This window comes from Cydia fagiglandana, chromosome 3 (genome assembly GCF_963556715.1).
Source record: "Cydia fagiglandana chromosome 3, ilCydFagi1.1, whole genome shotgun sequence".
Classification (NCBI taxonomy): Eukaryota; Metazoa; Arthropoda; class Insecta; order Lepidoptera; family Tortricidae; genus Cydia; species Cydia fagiglandana.
The window spans coordinates 17,736,874-17,763,498 of record NC_085934.1 but is presented as its reverse complement, the minus strand read 5'-3'; the positions used below and the strand labels follow the sequence as shown (position 1 = coordinate 17,763,498).

The window sequence follows — 26,625 nt, the reverse complement described above, 5'->3', positions numbered from 1 at the left end:
AAATACTAAACTCTGTATGTATCATATATTTTCTAAATTTCGATATTTTTATTTATTTATGTCGTGAGTAACACCAAAGCAATCAGGCCAATTCGAACGTACACTGACATCAAACCGATATTATAATGATATTAGAATCATATCAGTTAGCGGTCATTTCGCTCAGACTTGACCGCCCTAGTACGAGCGAGACGCCCGCGTGAATGTCAGTGTCAGCTAAACGGATATGATTGTAATATCATTCTAATATCGGTTTGTATCAGTAAACACTCGAAATCGCCTGTATTATACATATAGAAGAAGCAACTCGCATAGATATGAGATATACACATATATCTATTATTTCTTTCAAGAAGTGCGCTTATAATTTACAGATGTTGCGGTAAAGGCTCCCCTTCACGTTGGGCCAACGCCAACGAGGGACGCACCCATGCGGTAGAATGAGATAGCAATATCACTTGCTCCCTCTAACGCATAAATGCGTCCCTCGTTGGCGTTGGGGTTGGCCCAACGTGAAGAGGAGCCTTAAGATGTGCTAGGTGGGAGACAAAGAAAAGTTCGGGAGAATCCAGAGGAAAACCGACCTGGCAACCCTAATAAATAGTTGTACCCAAGTTTTGCTTTTATAAAATTCAATTATTAGCGAATTCAATTTGTGCACAACATTAAATCAATGGTGTGTGTGTATAGCAAGTTGGCACTGAATGCACTGATTAGCATACCTATACAATTATTAAATTTAAATGAAATGTGCATTAAATAGTCGTAAAATACGAGTCACTCCGGTTGATACTTAGAAAAATCACAGAATTGGGTTACCAAACTTGTAACAGTATTGAATAAATAGTATTATTTCGTGGAAAACAAAGGGGCCACAAATGTTCCTATTTATTAAGAAAACTGTAGCTCTCATTCTAATTGGGTAATCATTTAAACGTCGTCGCTTTTCATTTATTATAGCTGCTTCTTGGAACGGAGGGGCATTTTTAGATTTCGTATTAAAATATTTTTGTTTTGTTGTTGCTAAAACAGTTTCATTAAGTATATCCATTTTCTTTCAGGTTAGGTTCAAATAGACATAATTATATTTTGTTTATGCAAGTTCTTGAACCGCCTAAATGAGGCTTAAGGGTCGATCAACTATTTCTTGTTGTTATTCTGATTTCTGTCCCATCAGCCAGGAGACAATAGTGCATAGTTTCTTAGAAGAGCTGCTGTAACATGTTCTACAAACATGCTTAGTAGATGTCCTATTATGGAAAGGCCTTATAACTACCAAAAATCTCAAGTTTGGTTCATTTAAATACGAAATAACGAGTATTTTAAGAGTGACCTAGGAGACTGTAACCATGGCAACTAGTGAGAAGAAAAAAATGGTTCACCCTTAAAATATGTACCGTCCTATGATGGTCGTACATGTTCTACTTGACAGCGTCAGTGTGATAATGTCAATCGTCTGTCTCACGTGAATAACATCTGGCATAAGCCCGCAGTAATTTTTTGAAAATATTAACACTTTCGATGCCGAGCGCCCCGTTTCCAGTAGAATATGAACCCGTATATGGGTAACCCGTACGGGTTAGGAATACACGTATGTGGGTTCTTGGCAGTGAATGTGTTCTTGACAGCGAACTTATAAGTATTTGTTTTATTTCATAAATGGGTATATGGGCCCAATTGGGATTATGAAATAGACATCTTTTAGACATCATCAAGATACGATAACGATATGTTTAAGATCTAACCTGTCAAATATGACATTTGCACGATTCTGGAAATACACTTGAACGATTTCCACAGGATATGACTTAGAGATCTAATTCATATCTAATAGATATCTTACTCTATCTAACGTAAAAGAGACATTGGTTGCCCGAATTGCGCTGCAAAAGAGAACTAGTTGATATCTAAACTATAACGTATCTAAAATGGATCTAGTACGTGTCGTCTCTTGTGAATATCTTGAAGTTCGAATACGGCAGTATGTAGGTCTCACTTACACATTTCACTGTGGGATATTTGAAGCTGTATATTTTAAGCGGAAATCTCATTTCATGAATCCGGTTCGCGCCAAAATTAAAATGTAATGATTGACAGGTGTCACATTTCCCGCGCTTTTCTTAATGCTTCGTTTCACGGCAAAAGCCTTTATTATTATAAAACTATAATTATTAGTTTTTTTTTATTCGACATTTAGAGACTTTATAACATCTATTCTATAATTTGTGATACAGGGATTTTTGTTGTATACAGGGTGGAAAGATAAGTCGGTCCCTGTAGGGAAACTACCTTAAATCCTTAAGCTGGCTCATTTTACTTAAAGGAGACATTCCTTTATTTTTAAAAAGAAACAAAACTGCATTCAAAGAATTTTTCTTCAATTATGCTTGTCTAAAAAAATCTCGAGTACTAAATATTAGATTTCATGGATATTTTGTACGACAGACGAGTGTAAGACCTAATGTTTCTTGGAGAAATGTTATCATTAACATTAACTGTATCGACTAGTACAATAAAATTGCGAGTTTTTATATTTTTTTATTTTTAGTCGGTTCGAGTCCCGGGCGAGGCGAGGTGTGGCCTATTTGCTAAATAAATGTTGAAATCTTTTTTGAATTTCCCTGTGATTCAATATTTAATTGCATGTAACCCACATTTATAGGCATGCAACTTCTTATTTTTTATCAACAAACAAAAAGGACGCTTCAAAAATATATTCAGTTGAAAGATGCTGACTTCTGATATTTTTGTGATATTATGAAACAAAAATAAAACCAGCATTTCCTTTTATGTTATTTGAAATCTGTCTTGAACGTGCCCTTCTCTGTTATTCGTCTCGAGTTATAAATATATTCAACAACCTTCATGGAATAAAACCATTAGCAGATAAATATTGAGACGATTCCGTGTACAGATGTAGTGCGTAATACTTTTCCTTCGTATTTTCCCGGAAACGTTCGTATTTGTCATGCTACTTCAGTCAACCTAATACTTTTAGTACTTAGACTGACTGACATAGCAAGACACGCTCGTACGTTTCCGTGAAAGAAACCAAGAAAAACAATTATGCGCTACATCTGTAACATTTAGTTTGATTATTTTGGCCAATGGCCCTTATTTTATGTACAACGGACCCAAACTAAAATTGATGACCCGTCGTTCGGAGGGAGAGAAAACATTTCTTGGACGACGAAATTTTCGAGTTTCCTTATACCGAAATTCGAAAAGATCTTGAAACAAGAAAAAATCACTATTTTCTGTGGGGATTCAAAACCACGACCGCTAACTTCGAAGCTGCACGTCTGCCTACACTGAACGTTTAAAGGAACGCCGAATGTATAATATACGAGTATTAATATTTATATATTGAATATATTAATATATTGTATACAGGCTGGAATATTTCTAGAGACTGAGCTGAAGGATAGTGTTATCTAAGTTATCTACAATCAAGTTATTATAATAGTAAAGCTGGATTAAATTGTAAAATAAAATCATCAAAATGTTTTTTTTTTATCAGTGACAACCCTACAAAGTTATTTATATTTTAAAAACTGACACATGTCATAGGATCTACTTGCTTGCTAGGGTTGAAACAGACAGATTCTTGCACTGATGTTTAACAAACTGTATTTCATAAACGGTTAGAAATATTCACGTGATTTATAAGTAAAATATGAAGTACGTAGCCTAAAAAATACCCCGTTTGCATACGTCCTGTGTTCTGTTCCACCCGATATTTTAGGCGTAATTTCATATCTATTTAAAGTAATTGCGCGCTGGCTCATTTCAGCTGTACATTAAATTCCGCCTTGTACAAACCTGCCATTAATTTCGTGTACCTAGCTTACATAATGCTTAACCAAATTCTCTGCCATTTGCTAACAAAGAGCACGCGTACAATGCTTCGCGATTCTTAATGAAATTACACCTGTAATTGTACAGAAAGGAGCTTTAAAAGCATTGCGTCTATCTCCCCTACTCACGTAACCGGCAGTATAATATATTTTCGCGCAAAATGAAATCATATGAAATTAATTGCAAAGCTAAGTGGAAATGGGAAGGGCTTCAACAAGATGAAACGCCGATTTTATCCATATCTCAGGGAACGAAATCGTTGAATAGAGGAAATCCTTGGGACAGTCCTATCTCCGACAATGTTTAACTCTCTGAGCTAAGCCGATGACTTACTTTCTTAATTTTAAATCATTGGATTTATTTTTAAACCATTGCTCTCCGCGTTTCGAAGTAGTTGCTCTACACTAAATTAATAAATATGATATTATTAATAAATATGATTAACCAATAAATTTCATAACTACCCGAAAATGTACAAATTGCTTGTTTACTTTTATTGAAATGTCTAAAGATACTAAGAGACTATAATATAAATATTGTGAGAGAACCGGAATATTCCCAATAAGGTTTAGCGTCCCCTCGGGGTTGGTAGATAAAGATCCTATGGTATTTAGTCAATTAAGTGCCAGATAATTCGAGGCACTGAGATGTTGGGATGTTTCAGCAGCTAAAAATCCACTCTTTTTATTAATTTCAGGTAAAATCATCGCGAGTGAAACCGCCTGTAATTAAGACTGCGACAAATTGGGCGATTAATCTTTAAATGAGCAACGACGCGCCGACCCACAAACATGGCCTCCTTCAAAGGTAAGCGAATTTCATTAATTATTCTGAATTTATCAAATATGTCAGTATTCGTCATTAATAAACCACATTGGCGTTGCGGTGCTTCACACACATTTACCTACTGATGTGGTATTTAGATTCAATAACAAAACTGATACAGAATGTAGTGCATAATTGTTTTCCATCGTATTTTCACGGAAACATACGAACGTGTCTTACTATTTCAGGCAGTCTTTGTACAAAAAGTACTGACGTTGACTGAAGTAGCATGACAAATACGAACGTTTCCGAGAAAATACGAGGAAAATAATTATGCACTATATCACTATCACGCGTATTCGGGAAACGAGATAATCACAAGATCTAGAGATCAACTAGATTTACATTAGATATCGACTAGATGTGACTTGGATATCTAAGTCATAACTTGTCGAAATCGTTCAAGAGGACCTCCAGAATCGCGGAAAAGTCAAATTTGACATATCTATCTTGTCGAAATCGTTCAAGAGGACCTCCAGAATCGCGGAAACGTCAAATTTGACATATCTATCTTACAAATATCTTTAAATTATCTATATCGTAACTTGTTGAGGTCTAGTAGAGATCTAACACATTTTCAGAATCGAGCCGTATGTTACGAAACACGACTCGTAGAGCATGTCTCGCGCGCCCATAAGTTAAGATCGTATAATATCTATAACGACAACGTTATACAACGTTAACATCTATAATACAGCGAGGAAATGCCGCCAGCATCCTTGCCTCAAGGGCCTATTTTAGATTTAAGCTAGTTATTAATTTCTTTGAGGGATACTACTGTATACCTTTATCTTATATGTAAATAAATGATTTGAAAACTCAAAATAACGATAGTAACAAAACCAAGGGCTGAGTCGTTGGCTCGAGTCGCGGTCGACGATCGAGTTGAATTAAAAAAATATTATGGGCCCGATTCGGATTATGAAATAGATATCTATTAGACATCTTTTAGACATCACCAAGATACGATAACGATATGTTTAAGATCTAACCTGTCAAATTTGACATTTACGCGATTCTGGAGATACTCTTGGACGATTTCCACAGGATATGACTTAGAGATGTAATTCACATCTAATAGATATCTTACTCTATCTAACGTAAAAGTGACATTGGTTGCCCGAATTGCGTTGCAAAAGAGAACTAGTTGATATCTAAACTATAACGTATCTAGAATGGATCTAGCACGTGTCGTCTCTTGTGAATATCTTGAAGTTCGAATACAGCAGTATGTGAATATCGTACCTACACAAATTTCGTTGTTTTTCAGTAAATGAAATATGAGATTTGTTTTGTATGTACAGTCAGCATCAAAAAGGCCAAAAATACGATATATTTACCTATTTTATACTGACTACCTACTTAAGCGACGATATATAAATCTAAGTACATATATTCAAGCGTCCCGGAGCACATTTTTGGATTCAATAAAATAAAAGTCTACAAAAAGATTTAAATGCCTTATTTTTTAATTACCGAATAGTCCAAGGTCGACAAATATTACCAAGAAACCTTGTATTTTTGGCAATCGCTAACTAATAATTCAGTGCTTTTAAAAGCATTTTGTCAATTAATTCCAGCCCAAATATAATGAATACCCAATCAATTTGTACCTAATCTTATCAAAGTGATCCTACTTTTATGCGAAATTTAATTTACTACTTGAGAATCCTGTTTCGTTTGATCCACTAGTCTTCAACTAATTTGTCAGTTGTGAATTTTTTTCTTACTGAGAAATACAAGTCATAAGGTTCGTGAAAATAAAGTCAGTAACCATTATTTGCCAATTACCTATATTTAAAAAAAAGAAGGTTATTTTGCCTTAATGCCTAAAAGAAAGAGGTAGGTATGTCTATAAGAAATATATAGGTTTCAGAGTAACATACTCCAGCGAAATCTTAGACTGTAGGCGTAGAAAGTGGAATGAGCTGTCATTCCAGATTTTTGTTAATTCTGCTCAGTCAAGGGCAAAATGAAACTTGCTTTTGTAGCCATCTTGAGACATTTAAATTTGATACCTGCATCGCATTAATTATATGCGACATGCTGCCATGTCGCATTCTAGACGTAGACGTCAGTTAATTTTGTTCTTTACTTAGTTTGGTATACGGTCGTTTTTGGCGTCAGCACGTCAGTCGCATGCAGCTGAGTGACGGCGCTTGTAACACGTTTTCCGGAAGAATGCATCCGATATCAGCAGTCTGTGAAGAGATGACAACGCCGTGAGAACACCCTGTTATCTTTGAGACTATTATTGTTAGGTTCGAATTTAGACTGTCTTACAAATTGAGAAATTTATTTTCATAACAAGCCTCTATATACAACAATGTTAAAACAATACTTACACAAAACCTAAAACTAACAACTAAAACTAAATGTCTTTAGTCATATACCATTAAGCTCATATTACCGTTTAACCCGTGTATTTTGTCACTCGCGCGATATGATCTAGCTCTTGTGTTATTTTTTATAATGTTGTTGCTCTACTATAATATTAACATTAAAAAATCTACGTGTCTCTAGCTAGGTACCTATTCTGTAAAAGCATTGATTACGTACCGTAAAAAAAAGTTACAATTTCGAAAAGAGACATCGGTAGCGAGATGAAAAATGGCTGCCTAAAAGCCTCACGAACGGAAAACCTTTTCAATCCATTTATTTTCCGAAGTTGCAACAAGGGGTGGCGTATACAGGCTTGGCTAAAAGTATTAAGACTCTATGGTTCTTTCATACAAAACTGGAACTATTAATCCGTTTCCTTATATTTATTCTGGTTTTGAGATCGACCAAACGATATAGATTGAATAGATTCCTTAAGGGGCCCACTTTTTAACAGTCCGCCGGCCGGTATCGGCCTGTCAGTTGTTCGGAACTGTCAAAAATTTGTTCTAACTGACAGGCCGATGCCGTCCGGAGGACTGTTAATCAGTGGGCCCCTTTACAACTTGTAAACATACCAGACTTCTATGCGATTATTTTATGCGTAAATAAAATATGTAAAGCAAATTCAACCCCCTTGTTGCTAAGGAGACCTTCAGTTCTGCCCTACTTTTGTAGGTTCTTATTTCCCCTCGGGTGAATTTTTGGAATGCTCATTCTGTATTATCAGATTTGTCGCTCAACATTACGTGTTGGTGTGGGTAATTAGATTTTAAACAAAGCGCAACGCACGCAGCGAAGTGTCGTCGAGCCTCGAACTCCAGATAACCAAGTTTTAACTCCCACTTAATGAAACAGAGTTACCAACTTTGTTTAGATGTACTTACGCGTTTGGTGTAAATCTGAACAATCGCGAGAAACAATCATTCCCTAATGGTATTAACTGATTACGATATGTTGTGAGCGCGGTACAATGTTCTCAGTATTTTTGAAGTGAAAACTTCTTTAGCGGCGCTGAGCACTTTCTGAGGTGGGGAAAAAATGATAAACTCGATTCAGCGTAACGCGTAACGTAACGCTGACGTCATGTGTCACGGACAATGTTATTCACCAAAGAACTGTAGTCATAACGTATCATAATCAGGTCAATTATTTAAAACTGGACTTTTATATTAAGCAATAAAGCTCAATGTTCCAATCTTGTACGGGCTGAAATACGAGAATCTCACAGATACATTCTAACTTTATATCACTCAAATATAATTCAATAAAGCTATCTTGATGAAATCGCTAATAAAAGTGAATTCTTAGTACTGGTGAATAAAACTCAAAATATCGTGACCAAATATATTTAGATGCGAGGTCTGCACGGTAACTTTACAATTTCTATTCGAATTTCAAACATTACACGCTACAAATTTAAGCTCACTGGCCAGCAATTTCGGAACTAAAGTCTTTCAATAGAAAAGAGGATGGGTCAATTATACATAGTGCTGCAGACATTTTGGACTAGTCATTGAGTTTTCACTTCTGTCGGCATTCCCGGAGTGCAACCCGTAATTTTGTTGTTTAAGCGAAGATAATGAGATGCGAGAGCTATTAAAGGTTTTGATCTTATTTTAAGCCAATGTTATATAATATAATCCTATAACAGACAATGTTACTAGACGAAACATGTCTGTTAAGTGCCTAATCTCATTATTTACCTATTCTGGTAACTCTAAGATAATACCTCGCCCGAATCAAATCATTTAAACACGTACATAATTTAGATTAGGTACTAATAGGTCAGAGTTAAAATATTTCAACATACTCGTACGAGTAAATATGTATGTGTATGGTATCGGCCTGTCTGACAGGCCGATACCGTCCGGCGGACTGTTAATCAGTGGGCCCCTTTAGTAAAATTTATTATGGTATCAGGGTGTGTGCTGCATAGCCAATATGCCACGTTTACGTTTACGCTTCGTCGCGAACGAAACGCAACTGTCACTGTCGCACTTTAGTTCGTTTTTTAGCATTACAAAAAACTACGAGATCTTGACGTGTCTTTAAAAAAATCAGTAACTATTACTTAGGCAAAACAATGTAAATAATCGTATATGATTCATATATATTATGTTACATATTTGCCGTGACTTACTTTACAAAAAGTTTTTCAATAAAAAGACACGTCAAGATTGTTTACCTTTTTTCTAATGCTAAAAAAACGAAATATAATACTGAATAGAGTCGGACCAAAAAAAATCTGCAGCGGATTTGATAGCCCACGCCGTGCAAGTGTCATTTATACGTCATAATTTCATAGAAGTTTGACGTTTAAAATAACACTTTCACTGCGTGGGCTATCAAATCCGCTGCAGACTATTCTTGGTCTGACTCTAGGGATAGAGAAACACAAAGCGTTTCGTTGTCATAGCGCAAGCGATTGTCACCTTGGCTACGCACCCAGATGTCCGAACAATAAAACGTTAAAAGCTGTCCATTACAATGAACATTGTAAAACCATGTAAAACAAAAAACAATGGTTTTTGCCCACTTATTGTTTGCATGGAAACATTTTGGCTTCAAAGTTTCCTTAGGAGGAAAATCCGTAAAATGTACACTTGTAAGCAATTTCTTTGAATAGCCATGACAATAATAAATGTGGGTTTCTTTGTTTCAACTTGGTTTTTTCCTTGGATAATAACATTATTGAAAATAATTGACGTTTATGAACTACAGCTTCGTTTGTTTTTAGGGTTCCGTACCCAAAGGGTAAAACGGGACCCTATTACTAAGACTTCGCTGTCCGTCCGTCCGTCCGTCCGTCTGTCACCAGGCTGTATCTCACGAACCGTGATAGCTAGACAGTTGAAATTTTCACAGATGATGTATTTCTGTTGCTGCTATAACAACAAATACTAAAAACAGAATAAAATAAAGATTTAAATGGGGCTCCCATACAACAAACGTGATTTTTGACCAAAGTTAAGCAACGTCGGGAGTGGTCAGTACTTGGATGGGTGACCGTTTTTTTTTTGCTTTTTTTTTGTTTTTTTTGCATTATGGTACGGAACCCTTCGTGCGCGAGTCCGACTCGCACTTGCCCGGTTTTTTTATTTCTATTTATTATAATACCTATAAGATTAACGATTAAAAAAAATGTTTAAAAATTAATATTTGCCTTCTCTTATAATAATCAATACACATGAAATTGTACATACATACTTTCTATAATGTTAGGTACAATACATCTAACTACTCGTAATCATGTACAGTTACCACACGGGAATGTTAAGCTATTTAAAATTGGACACTAGTTTAATTGGACATTCCATAGCGCAAGTATTGAACATCCAATTTAACTAGAACCCTAAATAGCATAACAATCGCTGAGCGTGATGGTACTTAATCACCCCCATGTGTAAGTGTTTTAAGATTAAGTACATTTCGAGAGTTAAGTGCTATTGAATCTGGAACCTCTGTCAGTCTAACCTGGCCATAATCCCTGAAAGGTTTAATGTATGTACGTTTATCCCTTGTGTATTATGCATTCGGACTACATCAGACCCAGCTTTTATCGGAAGGGTTGAAAAGGTCAGGGTAGGTCGACGTTTTAATATGTAAGTAAATTATTGTATTTAAACCAAATCTGTAAACTATTTTGTGACGATATAAATAATATCAATTATGGTGGCATCTCAGCCTAGACTAATATTTGTGTGTTGCGGTCCAGAAACTGTCTGTAAGTAATAATACGATTTAATAACATTATTTATTTATTTTATTTGTTAGCCTGTTGTGTCCCACTGCTGGGCAAAGGCCTCCCTCTCTTTCTTCCACGCGTCTCGTTCTATGGCAATGTTAGGCCAATCTTTCCGAAAGACGTCGAGATCGTGCCGCCACCTCCTTCTAGGTCTGCCGTGACGCCGAACTATGTTTGGTGTCCACTCTGTAGTTTTCTTGGCCCACAAGTCAAATAACATTAATTTTATGTTAAACTATAAGTTACAATGAAAAGTGAGATTACATATGGAAAGGACAAAAATGGGGAGCGTGAGAAAGCGGGGAGGTGTGCTGCTGCAGTTCAAGAAGATACGACTAAAGGATGACTCACGCTAGACCGGCCCGGGCCCGGCCAAGGCACCCGACGGCTGATTGGTGATCACGTGCTTTCTATTGAAAACGAAGCGCCGGAAGCTCTGGCCCGGTCTAGCGTGAGTCATCCTTAATACTAAAACTTTGGTCGCTCGACCCTTGGCCAATGTATATACCTAACTAATAATGGCGCCATCATATTAGCTTGCCCTTTTTCTATGAGATTTGGCTGAAAGGGATCGCAGCCAGGGCATAAAATTCCATTAAAAACACAAAAATTTTACACAATCCTCGGGATATTGACAAGGCAAGTTATGCTGGCGCCATCTGTTAAATACTTCGACCGGCCAACCCCATTAGTGAGATTTATTATAATTATTATACGAAACAATGCAAGAGTTTCCGCGCGGGTTTTTGTTTCATAACCGCCATATTTAATAGAAACGGGTCCACTCATGTCATTATTATGAAATATTTAGAAGCACCCGGAATATTGGAAATAGTTTTATACCTAGATTGTTTTGAATTTATTAAATACCTATACAATATGGAAAGGAAGTAGAAAACATCGGATTCAACATTTTAAGGAATAATAAAGACGAGGAGAAACATACTGACATATCGATAGTTGATAATTTAATATATAAAATAATTGGGTGGGAGGTTAAATGGCACAAGATAAAAATAGTGCCTACGTCAATTTTTGGGATTAGTTCCAAGAGGACCTCATGCTACCATAAGCTGGAGCAAAAAGCCGAGACAAAGTCAGAAAAAAAAATCCTTTGAATATAAAATAATTCCTTAAGATATACTAACAAGCAACGCAAAGCCCACAGGAAGTTATTTACTTATAATGAAGAAGAGAACCGGACTAGTCCTAACAAGGTTTAATATTACCTCAAGTTTAGCAGAGCCTCGGGGCCCGATTCAGATATAACATTTTATAACGGTTTTGATATTCTTTTGATACGACCTTCATGATCGATCACGCTGGTTAAAGCATGCGAATTAAAGTCGTGCGTGAGATGCGCGCCACCACCAATCACCAGGAGGATTGTCAAAAGCAGTTCAAATCCGTAACAAGTTGTAAATATCTGGATGGGGCTCCACGGCCGTTTTGATATCAGATTATCAGTTAGTTAGATTTAGAATTACTTTACCAAGCGCACTCTAAAGGGGTCATCCATTAATTACATCACACGTTTAGGGGGAGGGAGGGATCAAGAAAATGTGACATATTGTGACATGGGGGAGGGGGGAGACACAAACTTTGTGACGTCACTTTAACTTCATCAGTAACCGAAAATTTATTTAAATTATTTTATTCGCTGTACATTTAAATAACAAGTTTTTAAAACGATAATCGTTTTTATTCGTTTAATTTTCTTTCCTAAGCAGTTTTGGGTTATAAAATTACTAATATTTATATTGTCAAAAATATTTTGATACAATATTAATAATACTTAGGTACTTACTTAATTCGATTTGGAGATTTCGAAGAAAAAATGTGACGTCACACTAGGGGGGAGGGGTTTGCCAAATGTGACCAAGTGTGATAAGGAGGGGGGAGGGGTCAAAAAACCTAGAAATTCGTGTGACGTAATTAATGGATGACCCCAAAGTGTCATTCTATGGAACTTGCTAACTACGAGTATGTAAACAGACCACCATATTAAAATTGTCTCTAAATGTCAATTTACTAACGACTTTTGTTTACATACATAGTTAGTAAGTTCCATAGAATGATAGTTTAGGATTATTTATCATGTTTTCGGAATTTTAAGCTGAGCAGGATATCATCATCATCATCATAGGCCTTTTCGTCTATATCAGACGATTTATGGTGTAACACCGTTTTTGGTGGATAGACCGATGCGAGATCGACATGGCCTACCACAGGTCTGACAAGAGAAGTTTGCGGAAACCGGTACTGAGACACCTTGTCGTCGTCTTTGCCTCTTGTCAACGAGTGCGGCGAACCAGGTCTCATCACAAAACTTGAGCAGGATATACAGCTTGTCTAAAACAATGGATTCCATCTAATTTATGTTTAACGTTTACTTAAGCGTTACATAACATATCTAGAGTGCTAATGATACAATTAGGGAGCATTGCGTGATTAGCGCGATAATACTGCTTATTCTGGTACACTGGCGAGCCTGCGAAACTACACACATCATAATTACGTCTGCCAGACTTAAGTAGATATAATGTGCGTAGTTTCTGCGTAATGCGATATTGCGTACACTCCAGGACACAAATATTGAAAAACTGGCGTTCTGTCACAGGCGTCACAGCGGTCTTATTTATTGTTATAGTTTAAAGTGAGGTGTTCATAAGTATTATTTAGCATTGAAAGTTAGCAGTATAATAGGTAACAGTAAGTATATAACTAATTGTAAGTAGATAGGTACATGGTGTCCAGCGGAAGATTTATGTCCATAAGCGACGATACACACATAAAAAAAGAACTTTCAAATAAGCTTCATTTAGCTATCATACTCGTAATAAATGATAATGAGTTATAAAAGATAGAAGAAATATTGACCCCTAATTTTGCACAGATAATAAACAAGATACTGATTGACCACTAAATATGTATTTAACTGAGTTCACTATATTTTATTTTATGCAACTTTATTCGGCAAATCAAGAATTTATTCAACGGGGAACTTACCTAATTATTTATTTATTATGCCACATTTATTTGGCCGGCAGTGTACACTGTAATACATGGCGCCTCGTTTTAAGTGGGTGTTAATAACAACTCCACGTCAACACGACTAACCAGACAACGCTTCCCCTTTTTTGGAGAAAAAAGGTCAGAAAGTCACATTAAAATGAAAAGTTTTGTTGTCTGAATATACAGTGTGGAAAGATAAGTCGGGCCCTGGAGGGAAACTACCTTAAATCCTTAAGCTGGCTCATTTTACTTAAAGGAGACGTTCCTTTATTTTTAAAAAGAAACTAAACTGCATTCAAAGATTTTCCAAAACTCGCTTGCCTCGCCCGGGACTCGAACCGACTAAAAATTCCAAAAAATAAACACTTGCAATTTTATTCTACTAGTCGATACAGTTAATGTTAATGACAACATTTCTCCAAGAAATATTAGGTCTTACACTCGTCAGTCATAAAAAATATCCATAAAATCTAATATTTTGTAAGTACTCAAGATTTTTTTAGACAAGCCAAATTGAAGAAAAATCTTTGAATGTTGTTTTGTTTCTTATTAAAAATAAAGGAATATCTCCTTTAAGTAAAATGAGCCAGCTTAAGGATTTAAGGTAGTTTCCCTCCAGGGCCCGACTTATCTTTCCACACTGTATATGTATATATACATATTATAGTTTGTAACGAAAACAGAAATGTATCAATGGCGGTTTTAGTTCAGTTTGCAAATGAAATAAGTAAATGTATAAGAAACAACAACTGTAGGTATCTCTAATCTCTAGGAGTTAAATTTCTCAAACCGAAACTTCCATAAGTCAAAGAAGTAAAAGACTAAATTAATTATATTCTGTAATAAGACTCGCATTAGGTACGCATAGAAAGTGTGACAACAGCATATTATTTTGTAAAACTATTAAGTTCGAGCGTGTAGGTACCGTACTGCACGTGAAGAAGGTATTTACACATTAGTTGTTGAGTTTTCATATGTACAGTCGACGTCAAAAATATGTTTACACTTTTGCACCTTACCCCTTTGTAATAAGGCGAAAAATGTAAACATATCTTTGACGTCGACTGTACAGTAATGCGTGGTGGGGTAGATATAATGTGCCACTGTAACGTATCAAGAGGCGGAACTTACGACAAGTTGCCACCACACTTGAGTTATCGTGTAGTTAATGTTTGAGTTACCCGGGCGCTTAATTGCTCTGAGTAATGACCTCCACTTTTGAACTTGACATACTAGTGGGAGCCTAAATATTTGGGATTTAAGGATGTAACCGCATTTAAGGGCGCTCAATCAACTTAACCCGTTCAGACCAAGCACCATGTTAGAGATGCGACACAATATTGGTCGTTAACTCAAGGTTACATTCGGATTATGACCGCAGCAGCTGTTGAAACACAACGCAGGTGATGTTACTATCAATTTACTTTATTAATTTGCTTTGATGTCATTGCCGCATTAATGCGGGATTAGAACGTTCAATCCGTCATTAATAGGGGGTATTACAGCAATGTTCTGCCGCCAGAGTGCAGTACTAAGCTAACTAGTAAACCATACAGTAACTTGTACATTCTGGGCCTTAAACTATTTTTTGACAAGTTTTCATAGACAATAAAATATGACATTGATGCCTCAAAGCGGTTTGATAACAAGGGCCGGGAATCCTGAAAATCGAAATTTAGTTATCTGCCTCTTTATCGCTCGAATATGCCAGTGATATAGAGGTTAGATAATGAAATTTCGATTTTCTTGTTTCGCGTTAGACCCCCAGATTGTGACGAATAGCGGTAGTAGCGCCCCCTACGCAGAGCTTTGCGTAATATTCCCTATTTTATCAAGGAGATTGACAGTGACACCGCCCGCGTCAACGCTGCACAGCAAATGTAAGTATGCAAATGCAGCAATGCTGCTGCAGTCGCTATCCGAATGGTGATATTCAAACCTTATCAAGAAATCGTCACCGACATTTAGCCCATACTACATATAAAGGCTCCGGTTAACCCATGGTTGTTGGTACTAGTTTTACTTAAGCCAATTTAACCTACAACTTTTTTCAGTTTTATGGTGTCGCATGGCAGACAGAGTTTATAGTTAAGAGAAATTATGTGTAGGTACTGAAATATCTGGTTATACCTGTTATTATCACTTTGAAATTTCCTTAATCCACAATTTACTGAAGATATGACTACTTGTATAATTCATTTCACATTGGAGGAGAGACGTTAAAGCGGGTACTGATGGGTAAATCCCTTCCGTCTGTCTCGGCTACTCTATTAAATTTACTCGGAATGAAATCTGGGTACATTGGGATTGTCTGAGATTGTTTGTTAAAAAGGTACTGCGGTCTATTGTCGAAATGTCCTTCAAGTTTTAAAAGTAGGTACTCCATGTTGAATAAAAATGTTCGCGTTTTTTAAAACTCGGACGAAGTAAAAGGACCTTTTTAAGTAATACTGTTGCTCAAAAAGTTGTACCTACTTTACTTTGCTGCAATAGCGAGCAAAGTTACCTACTCGGATGTTCCGAACTGGTTTTTACTTTTCCAGTATTTCTAAACTTACTCTTCTACCATACTGAATCTAAGCAGTGCAACCTTAATCAACAAAGTGTTTATAATTAGGCAACATAGTTTTGTAAACCCGCTTTTCTCGGCTTCACTCCGTATATTAATTTATATTGTATAAGTATACTAACTGTTGACGACTTACGTGGATTTTATATTGGTTGTTGTAATTCTACATGAAGTTGTGCAGCTAAAAATGTAGTTAAAAACAGATAACATTTGTGTAACAATGTCTTGTTTTAACCCCCTTAGGAAGAATTTCTCATCATCAATACTAGTTTCAACACCTTTTAACCTCCCTAAGAAAATGAATTTTCAAAAACATTTTTGTTGTTTTCTAACGGTGTGACTTTTTCCAAAGTGTCAAGCACCTCAAACATTTTTTGTTCCCAATACAAACTTTCCTTATGGTGCCATAGGTTCAGAGAGCGGAGTTTTTGAAAAATCGTATCACTTTTTTTAGATCACAATAGGTACGGTTGCCAAAATGGCGCTGCTTGGCTAAAATGGCGGGAAGTGACTGGTGTTACGTGTGACAGGAGAATGCCGGTCAAACTCAAGGGTCTGGTATACAAAAGTATAATAAGGCCGGTCCTTATGTATGGCAGCGAGACGTGGGCAACGACTCAAAGACACGTGCATACCATCCAAGTTGCCGAGATGAAAATGCTGAGGTGGATGTGCGGCGTTACCAGGCTCGATAGAATCCGTAACGAGTACGTACGAGGAAGCCTGGGCGTGCGCGACATTGCCGATAAAATGCAGGAGAGCAGGCTGCGATGGTATGGTCACGTAAAAAGAAGGCCTTCTGACTACGTAGGAAATTTGGCGCTGCAACTTTCCATCCCAGGTCGAAGATCTAGGGGCAGACCCAGAACAAGATGGAAGGATGTAGTGCTAAAGGACATGAGTGAGTGCAAGTTATCCGAGGATGATGTCGTGGATAGGGCGAAGTGGAGAAGGTTAAGCAGGAAAGCTGACCCCACCACCATGTGGGATGGATAGCTAGGAAGAGAGAGACAAATCGGTTGCCAAAAATTTATCTTGAGGATTTTCTCTAGTGACTTCAACGATTCGTATCCTGATTTTTTGACTTTCGCTCGTTGGAAAAAATCACGAACATAGGCCATAATTCGGGGTGGAGTTTGTGAAGTTAGGGCTTGTAGAGATAGAAGCTTTGGCTACATGAGATCTTATAACTTCTGACAGTGCGAGCCTTGTCTTGGCAACATTTTAGATGAAAATGTTTTTGGGGGGATATGATAATAATAATATGACACAAGCAATAATAACTAACATTTTTAAAAATTGTTTTCCAACCTTTTTTTTAGGGTTCCGTACCCAAAGGGTAAAACGGGACCCTATTACTAAGACTTCGCTGTCCGCCCCGCCGTCCGTCCGTCCGTCTGTCACCAGGCTGTATCTCACGAACCGTGATAGTCAGTTGAAATTTTCACAGATGATGTATTTATCTGTTGCCGCTATAACAACAAATACTAAAAACAGAATAAAATAAAGATTTAAATAGGGCTCCCATACAACAAACGTGATTCTTGACCAAAGTTAAGCAACGTCGGGAGGGGTCAGTACTTGGATGGGTGACCGTTTTCTTTTTGCTTTTTTTTTGTTTTTTTTTTGCATTATGGTACGGAACCCTTCGTGCGCGAGTCCGACTCGCACTTGCCCGGTTTATTTAATTTATAGAGTTGTAACTCATTACTTTGCTATAGTTATAGCACTGAAAACATCGGTATCTACCCACATCTAAACGCATTTCTATCCAGGGCACAAGATTTAGCTGGAGGTCGTCCAAGTTTCAGATTGCTGATTCAATTTCTGCGCGAAAGGGATTTATTTTATATACTTACACAGCTATTAAGTAAAAAAACGTATTTAACAAGGTGTGTTTTACAAGTCAAGGTAACTAACTTAAAGGGTGTTTTTCCATGTCTATTTAAACAACTTTTTCTAAACTCGGCTATCAGCAAAAAGTTGTTCTATAGAAAACCCCATCTCCCATTACCCGCGTTGACGCGGTCACACTACAGCATTGACGCTGCTGCATTAGTGATCACCTTTAAATAAAATATCATGCTCTAATATATTTCAATGAATTCAATGTTATTAAAGTAGGTATAAGAACATATTAAATGATATTAAAAAAATTGTTTTCAAGTAGAAACACTACTATATAAATTATAAACTGAAATAAATGTCATACGCTAAGAAAAGCTGACCAAGGCCTCCAGACAATGCCAATGACCGTGGACAATGATGAATGATGATAGATGGGTAACACTGTTATATCAACATAACCATTATTAATAGGTACCTGCGCGTTGCCGCATTCGTTTGATGAACCCACTGGGTTGGAAACTCGAACAGATCTCGTCGAATCGGACTAATCTCCACGAGTAATCTAAAACGTAATAAGTAACCGAACCAAATACTAAATTACTTCTAAATTTAGAATTATATTTATAGATTTCGCAACTGAATTTAATGTTTGTGGAGTGCTATTTTTATTAATACCTATTTGATATCTTTTCTTGGTTTTTATCGTATATCGAGTTGCCTTAATGTAACAAGAAACTGAAATAGATGAATTGAAAAGAAAAATGACAAAGCTCTTCATAACTTGATACAAGTAATAGGTATATCACGTCTCAGTAAAGATAAACTTAGGTTTTTCAATTTCTTCTTCTTCTTCGTTACACTCTTGACAGAGCGGTCGTGGCCATTATGTAGACTTTTGAGCGACTTGTTTAACGACACGTCGCCATTCCTCCCGTAGAGCTGCTTTCCGTGAGCATTCGTTTACTGTGGCCGACACACTGGCTTTGATTTGGTCGGTCCATCCATCCATTCTAGTCCATTTTCAATATAGACATTAACATATTGGTAAATATATGAATATAAAAAACTAGATACCCGTTCGAAAAAAGAATGTGACACGACAAAATACCAATACGAAACTCAGCTACTTAAATGAATTGACGAAACTAGATGTTCACACTTTAGGTTCTTTACATTGCCAATTTAATCATAAGATGTATGGCTTATAAAATAAATAGGCCTTAGAAAAGTTCTTTGCATTCAGATATCCTTTCTTATCAATCACAAGGATTTTTTATCACCGTGGTGACTGGCAAAACGAATTAGGTACCTACACATAATTCACCTCGAAATTGCTATGTATTTTTTCGGGAGCTTATGATTTTTGTTGACTCTTTGCAAACAAAACGAGCGACGCAGGTAAGTACCTTATAACGTGTTTGATGTTTCTTACATTAAAGATTTAAACGTCTGCCGGCATTAAATGTTGTTATTTTCAATATCATATTTTATCTATGATCTGAAATATAAATGTTTATTTTCTTATCTCCTCAGTTATTTTTTTGATAAAGCTTAAAAAATTATCTCCTCCTCCTTAGTCGTACACTCTTGTCAGAGTGGTCGTGGTTATGGGTTGTCCTTTTCTATGTTTATTGTGGCTGTTGCGATACTCCTCCATCTCTCTCTGTTTGTGGCACTCCGAGCAGCCTCAGTCAGGGAACATTTCGTCGTGGACTTTATGAGATCCGTCCACCTTGTAGGAGATCGGCCACGAGAACGTTGACCTTCCACTCTACCCTGCACTACCAACCGCTCCATCGACTTTTCGTTGCGGATGATATGTCCAAACATTTTCAGTATTCGCACTTGCACAATCGACGAAAGTCTTTGCTTAACATTTAACTCTTTTAGGATGGAGAGATTAGTACGGCGAGCCGTCCATTTTATTCTCAGCAACCGTCTCCAGCACCACATTTCAAGTGCGTCAATCTTCTTGCGATCTTTTTCACGGATTGTCCATGTTTCAGCTCCATACAAAAAAATTGGAAATACTAAACACCTCATGAGTCGAACCTTTGTGTTTTTGGTTATTCGGCGATCTTTCCATATTTTCGTGAGCTTCTCCACAGCTGATCGTGTTACAGCACAACGTCTTTTAATTTCTTGTTCACAATTTCCAGTAGTAAAAAATTATCTACGTAGATTTAATAAATATTATTAATTTAAATGTACATTTTCTTTTCTTTTAATTTTTTTTCCCGCAAATCACTCTGCTGCCTCTAAGTTTTCTTCACTCCTGCTCACCTATCACTTGAATACAAATATGCTTACATTTTCATGTTTATTTCGTAGCAACAAATAGTTTTAATGTTTCTAAAAAGAAGCTAATTTGATCCTCCAGCCTACTCTCTTATAAAGTCTCTTTTAGGTCACGTTCTGGGGGCCGGTTTTTGAATTTTAATCGCTCGATTTCGGCACTCGAAAATCGGTGAAAAACGGAGAAATGCTAATTTTTGAAATACGAGTGATAGAAATTCGGAATCAAGTGGTATTGACCACTCCTTTTTAATTCTATTGGTAGAATTTAAATGCCTAGTAGTGGAGATATTATTGAAAGAGATACACGAATTCGAGCGGTCGAAATACAAAAATCGGCCCACTGAGGACATATATTTCTTAGAACGTCATTTTCAGAGGATGTTATTTTCTGTATGCGCAAATAGAGAGAGATATCGAGAAAGCCCGTTGGCTAAGACTCACATTGGGCCCGATTCGGATTATGAAATAGACATCTATTAGACATCGCCAAGATACGATAACGATATGTTTAAGATCTAACCTGTCAGATTTGACATTTGCGCGATTCTGGAGATACTCTAGAACGATTTCCACAGGATATAACTTTGAGATCTAATTCACGTCTAATAGATATCGTACTCTATCTAACGTAAAAGTGACATTGGTTGCCCGAATATTGCGCTGCAAAAGAGAACTAGTTGATATCTAAACTATAACGTATCTAGAATGGATCTAGTACGTGTCGTCTCTTGTGAATATCTTGAAGTTCGAATACGGCAGTTTGTCTAAAGGCATTGACTAGTCAGTACACTAACCTATTGTGTCCGTTGTTGCAGACTGGCTAACGGTGACTTGGGCGCAAGGCGGCATGCAGCTGCAGCCGGGAGCGGGCGAAGACGCCGACATCAAAGCCAGGTCAGAATCGTACAATGGAACGTTTATTGTGGATGCTAACCGAGTGTAAAATGGTTGTATTTTGTTCGTAAATCGAAGACGCAAAGTGCCCAATTGACAAAGCAGCGGCATCGCACGCATGGCAAGAACACAGCAGAAAAATAAAAAATATGAGTAATTTTACGAGTATTCCTAGGCCTTATGGGCTATAAAATAAACCATACATATTCCATTTTCGTCAGCTGCGCGTGGAACGCTCCGCCGGAGCCATCATCGCGGGAGGAATGTGTATGCGACATTCTTATCATCATTCGCTTGCCCTTATTCCATTCATTTGGGGTCCCCGCAGCACCTTTTTGTTCCTTACCTGTCTCTCGCCCGTCATCTCATCATTCCCCCGCGTTCGTTTCATATCTCTCATACAGTCCATCCACCTTTTCCTCGGTTTTATTCTGTCGTTACTTCCGTTTACGTATGCGACGTTACACGATATTCTATAAAGATATATTTTTATTCTATTTCCTCACATATTTAAAAAAACCTTTGTATATATTTCGGCTACGTATCTCATTTTCTGATTCGGATCTTTTGCCATCTAGGTACCTCATCACAAAATGCCATTCTTTCTATCCCTCGGCAATAAAGTACTTTTGTAAAAAATTCTGATTGACTTCTGACAAGAGCGATGCAAAAAGATCATTTTGTATGGAAAATGCTATTTATTTTTGTACCTATAAATTAAGACAAGTTCATGCCAACATTCATATCTACTGCTGAATAGGTACCTACTTAATTTGCATTTTGTCCAGTTAAGAAAGCAGTTCTTATAAGCCATTAGGAGGCATAGTTAGGTTTGTGAAATACTATACCTAATTCATATTATCCTATTGTATCAAAATGAGCGCGACATACTCAAATTTAGATTGATGTCATGTTTCAAAAACTTGAATACGCTCCCAGTATATTAAGTCGGCATCCGTACTAAAAGAAAACAGAGTAGAGATGTCTTGCCACGGGTTCTCGCCAATCACTTCAGATTACGAGTTACTTTCTGATGGCGAAAATATTCGAAGCAATTTCAAGTTTATTGTAAAGGCTAAGTAGCACTCTAGTCTAATTGTTCAGAAGTACCAAGATAGAGCAATTAACTTTTAATACCTTAAAACACTTAAGTAAGATATTATTCGCAATCATTCTATCAATTTAATCAACTTCGCGTAAATCAATTTATTTGATTGACGAAATTAAATAATATTACATATTTAAAAATTATTAGCTTCTCCATGACTCTGCGATTTTGTAAGGAATATGACCAGGGGCCCGATGTTTGAATTTCGGGCGCTCGATTTCGTCGCTCGAAAATCGGCGGAAAACGGCGAAATCTTAATTTTTGAAATACGAGCGATAGAAATTGGGAATCGAGTGGTATTTCAATTCTATTAGTAGAATTTAAATGCCGGGTACTGGAGATATTATTGAACGAAATACACGAAATCAAGTGGTCGAAATTCAAAACTCGGCCCCCAGGGCTGATCCCCTTCAGATCCTACGCGGTAATCACATTAAATAAACGCCCTCAAAATATCCGTTCCTTTACTTATCTTATTCTGCAGTATACCACTTAAATAACATCCCTATATCGTCGGGTGACAAGCAAAAGTCACTAAGTACCACCACAAGTTCATAGCCATAGTGAACCATATTAGTCTTTTTTTTTTATGTTTGACGATCTTTTTGTGAAATTCTTAGTATTAAATTTGATCTGTATAATAATCCAATATTACTATGGAATAATATTAACTTCAATAAATTGCTCTGATAATTAGCTTAAGATAATATATTATTATGTAAAACGTTCATAAGTGCTTGTTACTAGGCCTACATGAATAAAGTATTTTTGACTTTGACTTTGACTTTAGTACTAAAAGAAGGTCGATTTTTTATAATTTTTTTTTAGTAATTAGTGAGTTTTGCTTGTCACCTGACGATATATTTCTTCATTTTTAGAACGTTACAAAGGGAAGCTTATTGTTTCGTCATGTTCGTCTACCTGGGGGCCGATTTTTGAATTTCGATCGCTCGATTTCGTCACTCGAATATCGGTGGAAAACGGCGAAATGCTAATTTTTGAAATATGAGCGATGGAAAGGATCTAGCAGGCTAAGGAAGGAGAAGTGGCCCCTGTGACGAATATCGGATTTTTATAATGTCATTTGTTGGCTATCTTATAATGTCATCATCTGAGCCATAAGACGTCCACTGCTGAACATAGGCCTCCCCCTTGGACCTCCATTCGTACCGGTTGGAAGCGACCCGCATCCAGCGTCTTCCGGCGGCCTTAACAAGGTCGTCCGTTCATCTTGTGGGTGGACGTCCTACGCTGCGCTTGCTAGTCCGTGGTCTCCACTCGAGCACTTTTCGACCCCATCGACCGTCTTCTTATAATATAGAAACACCTTAACTTTCAGCCCCCTATCTTGAACCGTCACCGAGATAATGTCGAAAACGTCATTACGTAAAAATCCGATATTCGTCACAGGGGCGTTTCTCCTTCCTTAGCCTGCTAGACCCTTTGGAATCTATTGGTATTGACCACTCGATTCTATGAGTAGAATTTAAATGGCTAGTAGTGGAGATATAATTTAATAATATACGAAATCGAATGGTCGAAATTTAAAAATCGGCCCCCTGTCCTTGTTGCAAAGTAAACAAAAATTAAGGCGACATATTTTTTATTTGATTTGCTATTGTAAACACTACATAAATGTGTTACGAGTAATACCTAGTTATTTGTTTTACAAGGGGGCAAAGTTGTTGTTTAATAGCTCGTGCTAATATTGATACCCGAGCCAGCGAAAGATTCGAAAAATTGAATCTTGAGCGTTGCGAGTGTTTCAAAGCACGAGGGTTAAACTAAATTTGCCCCCGAGTGAAACACAATTTTTTTTACCACAACAACCCGAAGCAAATATTGAATGTAAAATATCAAACAAAATCAATCCAAATCAAATTTAAATGAATGTTATTAAATATTTATTATCCAAAATCACCATTTAAAAGTAAATTATACCAGCAAACATAAGAAAACAACTCAAAATTTGCATTTGATTACTTTGCCTCACTAGTGAATTACCAACTGATAGCAAAGTGTAACTTTGCTATCCGTTTTTGAAGTGCAAAGTAAGCCTTTCTGAGCTGGTGTAGTGAAAAATAATTATATATATTTATTTAAAAGATCGTAAGATTGTGCACCAGTTAGTTTACCATCATTAAAACCGACATAATTACATAGTAGTAAATGCTACACGATTTTAAAAATGTTACGCTATTAAAATACAATTATTAAAAAACGATCATTGCGCTACATAATTATACCATACTTTAACCTTGCAGCTAACGTATAGTCGTGAAAATTAATTGTAGGGAAGAAGAGGCGATTCCATAATAATTTTCTTTGTTATTGGAACGGACATTTAATGAAATAAAATTGACGACCGGTCTGGCCTAGTGGGTAGTGACCCTGCCTAAGAAGCCGATGGTCCCGGGTTCGAATCCTGGTAAGGGCATTTATTTGTATGATGATACAGATATTTGTTCCTGAGTCATGGTTGTTTTCTATGCATTTAAGTATTTATATATTATATGTATATATCGTTGTCTGAGTACCCACAACACAAGCCTTCTTGAGCTTACCGTGGGGCTTAGTCAATTTGTGTAAAAAAAGATGTCCAAATAATATATTTATTTCATCATCATCATCTCAGCCATAAATAAGACATCTACTGCTGAACATAGGCCTCCCCCTTCGTAATAATATATATTTATTTATTTATTTAAAATTTATTCTGGAAGGGTAAAGCCACTTTTACTCAAACATGTTTAAGTAAGGGAAGCGGCAGCTTCGTCACCAACCCAAAAATTGATTACGATACAATATCTGGGTGATCGATGAATTGAATTTTCAGGAGCCGAAATGTTCGTAAAATTATGATTATGAATATTATCAGCGTTTTACGAACTGAGCTCATCCTACAAAAATATATCGCTCGTTTAATTCTATAGGTATTAGTTAATCTATTAATATTAAATGATGTGCACAACATTGAATATTAACAATTTTAAGTTTATACTCAACTGGCGACCCATCCCGGTTTCGCACGGGTATACAAATTATGTATACTCCTTAACCTTCCTCAAGAATCACTCTATTGATAGGTGAAAACCGCACGAAAACCCATTCAGTAGGTTTTGAGTTTATCGCGAACAAACATACAAACACACTAACAGACAGACGCGGCAGGGAACTTTGTTTTATAAGGTGTAGTGATGATATACACAACTATTTTAAGTTTATGCCCTTTAATTGAAATGTAAAGAAGTCATTGAAATTCCGATTCCAGAGATTTCCCGTGCGGATTTGTTCGCGGAGTATTTTCACTAAATATAATTCAGAATTAATGAAACATTTCATTCTGCCAACACAATTATTTTGGTATTAATTAATTCCATTCCATTTTGGAAGCTACTAAAATAATTAACATTCTAGATATATCAGTTATTTAGATACTCTACTCTGAATCATTTCAGGAATGTACCCAATTATAATAACAGGTAAAAATGTAAATAATTTAACTCCCATTATCTAGTCTGACATCTAACTACCTGAAATATCGATCAGAAGTTAGGATTGATGTTATAATTTTAATCCTACAGGCATACAGATAAATATTTTATTATAAGTTAAACATGTATAGTATCTATATTTTTTGTTTGTGACATGCAGTACCTAAATATATTTTGTGTTTTTTATGGCTTAACCGTGAATGTCAACTATCTTTAGTAGGTTTTTTGAAAATCCATAAAGTGGTTTAAACTTTTTCATGAACGGACCTAAGTAACTTTCCAATTCAAAGTATAGATTTATTATTAGTTGTTCTTCCTTCATATTCTAAAAAATATGTAGTAACTTGAATAGGATATACGTAATGCAATCCAAAAAAAGTGCGCTATCTCAAGTTTTCCCAGCAGCTCATATTTCAAAGTGTTTCTCTCTTTGATCAGTTTTTAGGGTTCCGTACCCAAAGGGTAAAACGGGACCCTATTACTAAGACTTCGCTGTCCGTCCGTCCGTCCGTCCGTCCGTCTGTCCGTCTGTCTGTCACCAGGCTGTATCTCACGAACCGTGATAGCTAGACAGTTGAAGTTGAACAGT

The 26,625-nt window shown here is 36.6% G+C and overlaps 1 protein-coding gene across 1 annotated transcript in view; it reads left to right on the top strand.

The window, feature by feature from the left end:
• Positions 1–21,336: 21,336 nt before the first annotated feature.
• The window catches only part of LOC134680456 (atrial natriuretic peptide-converting enzyme), a gene marked incomplete at its 5' end in the record, with an annotated part of 95,499 nt that continues 90,210 nt past the window's right edge, over positions 21,337–26,625 (top strand). Inside the window, one exon of the mRNA XM_063539588.1 lies at positions 21,337–21,434. Coding sequence (XP_063395658.1) covers positions 21,337–21,434 — 98 coding nt within the window. The remainder of the gene's footprint in view (positions 21,435–26,625) is intronic.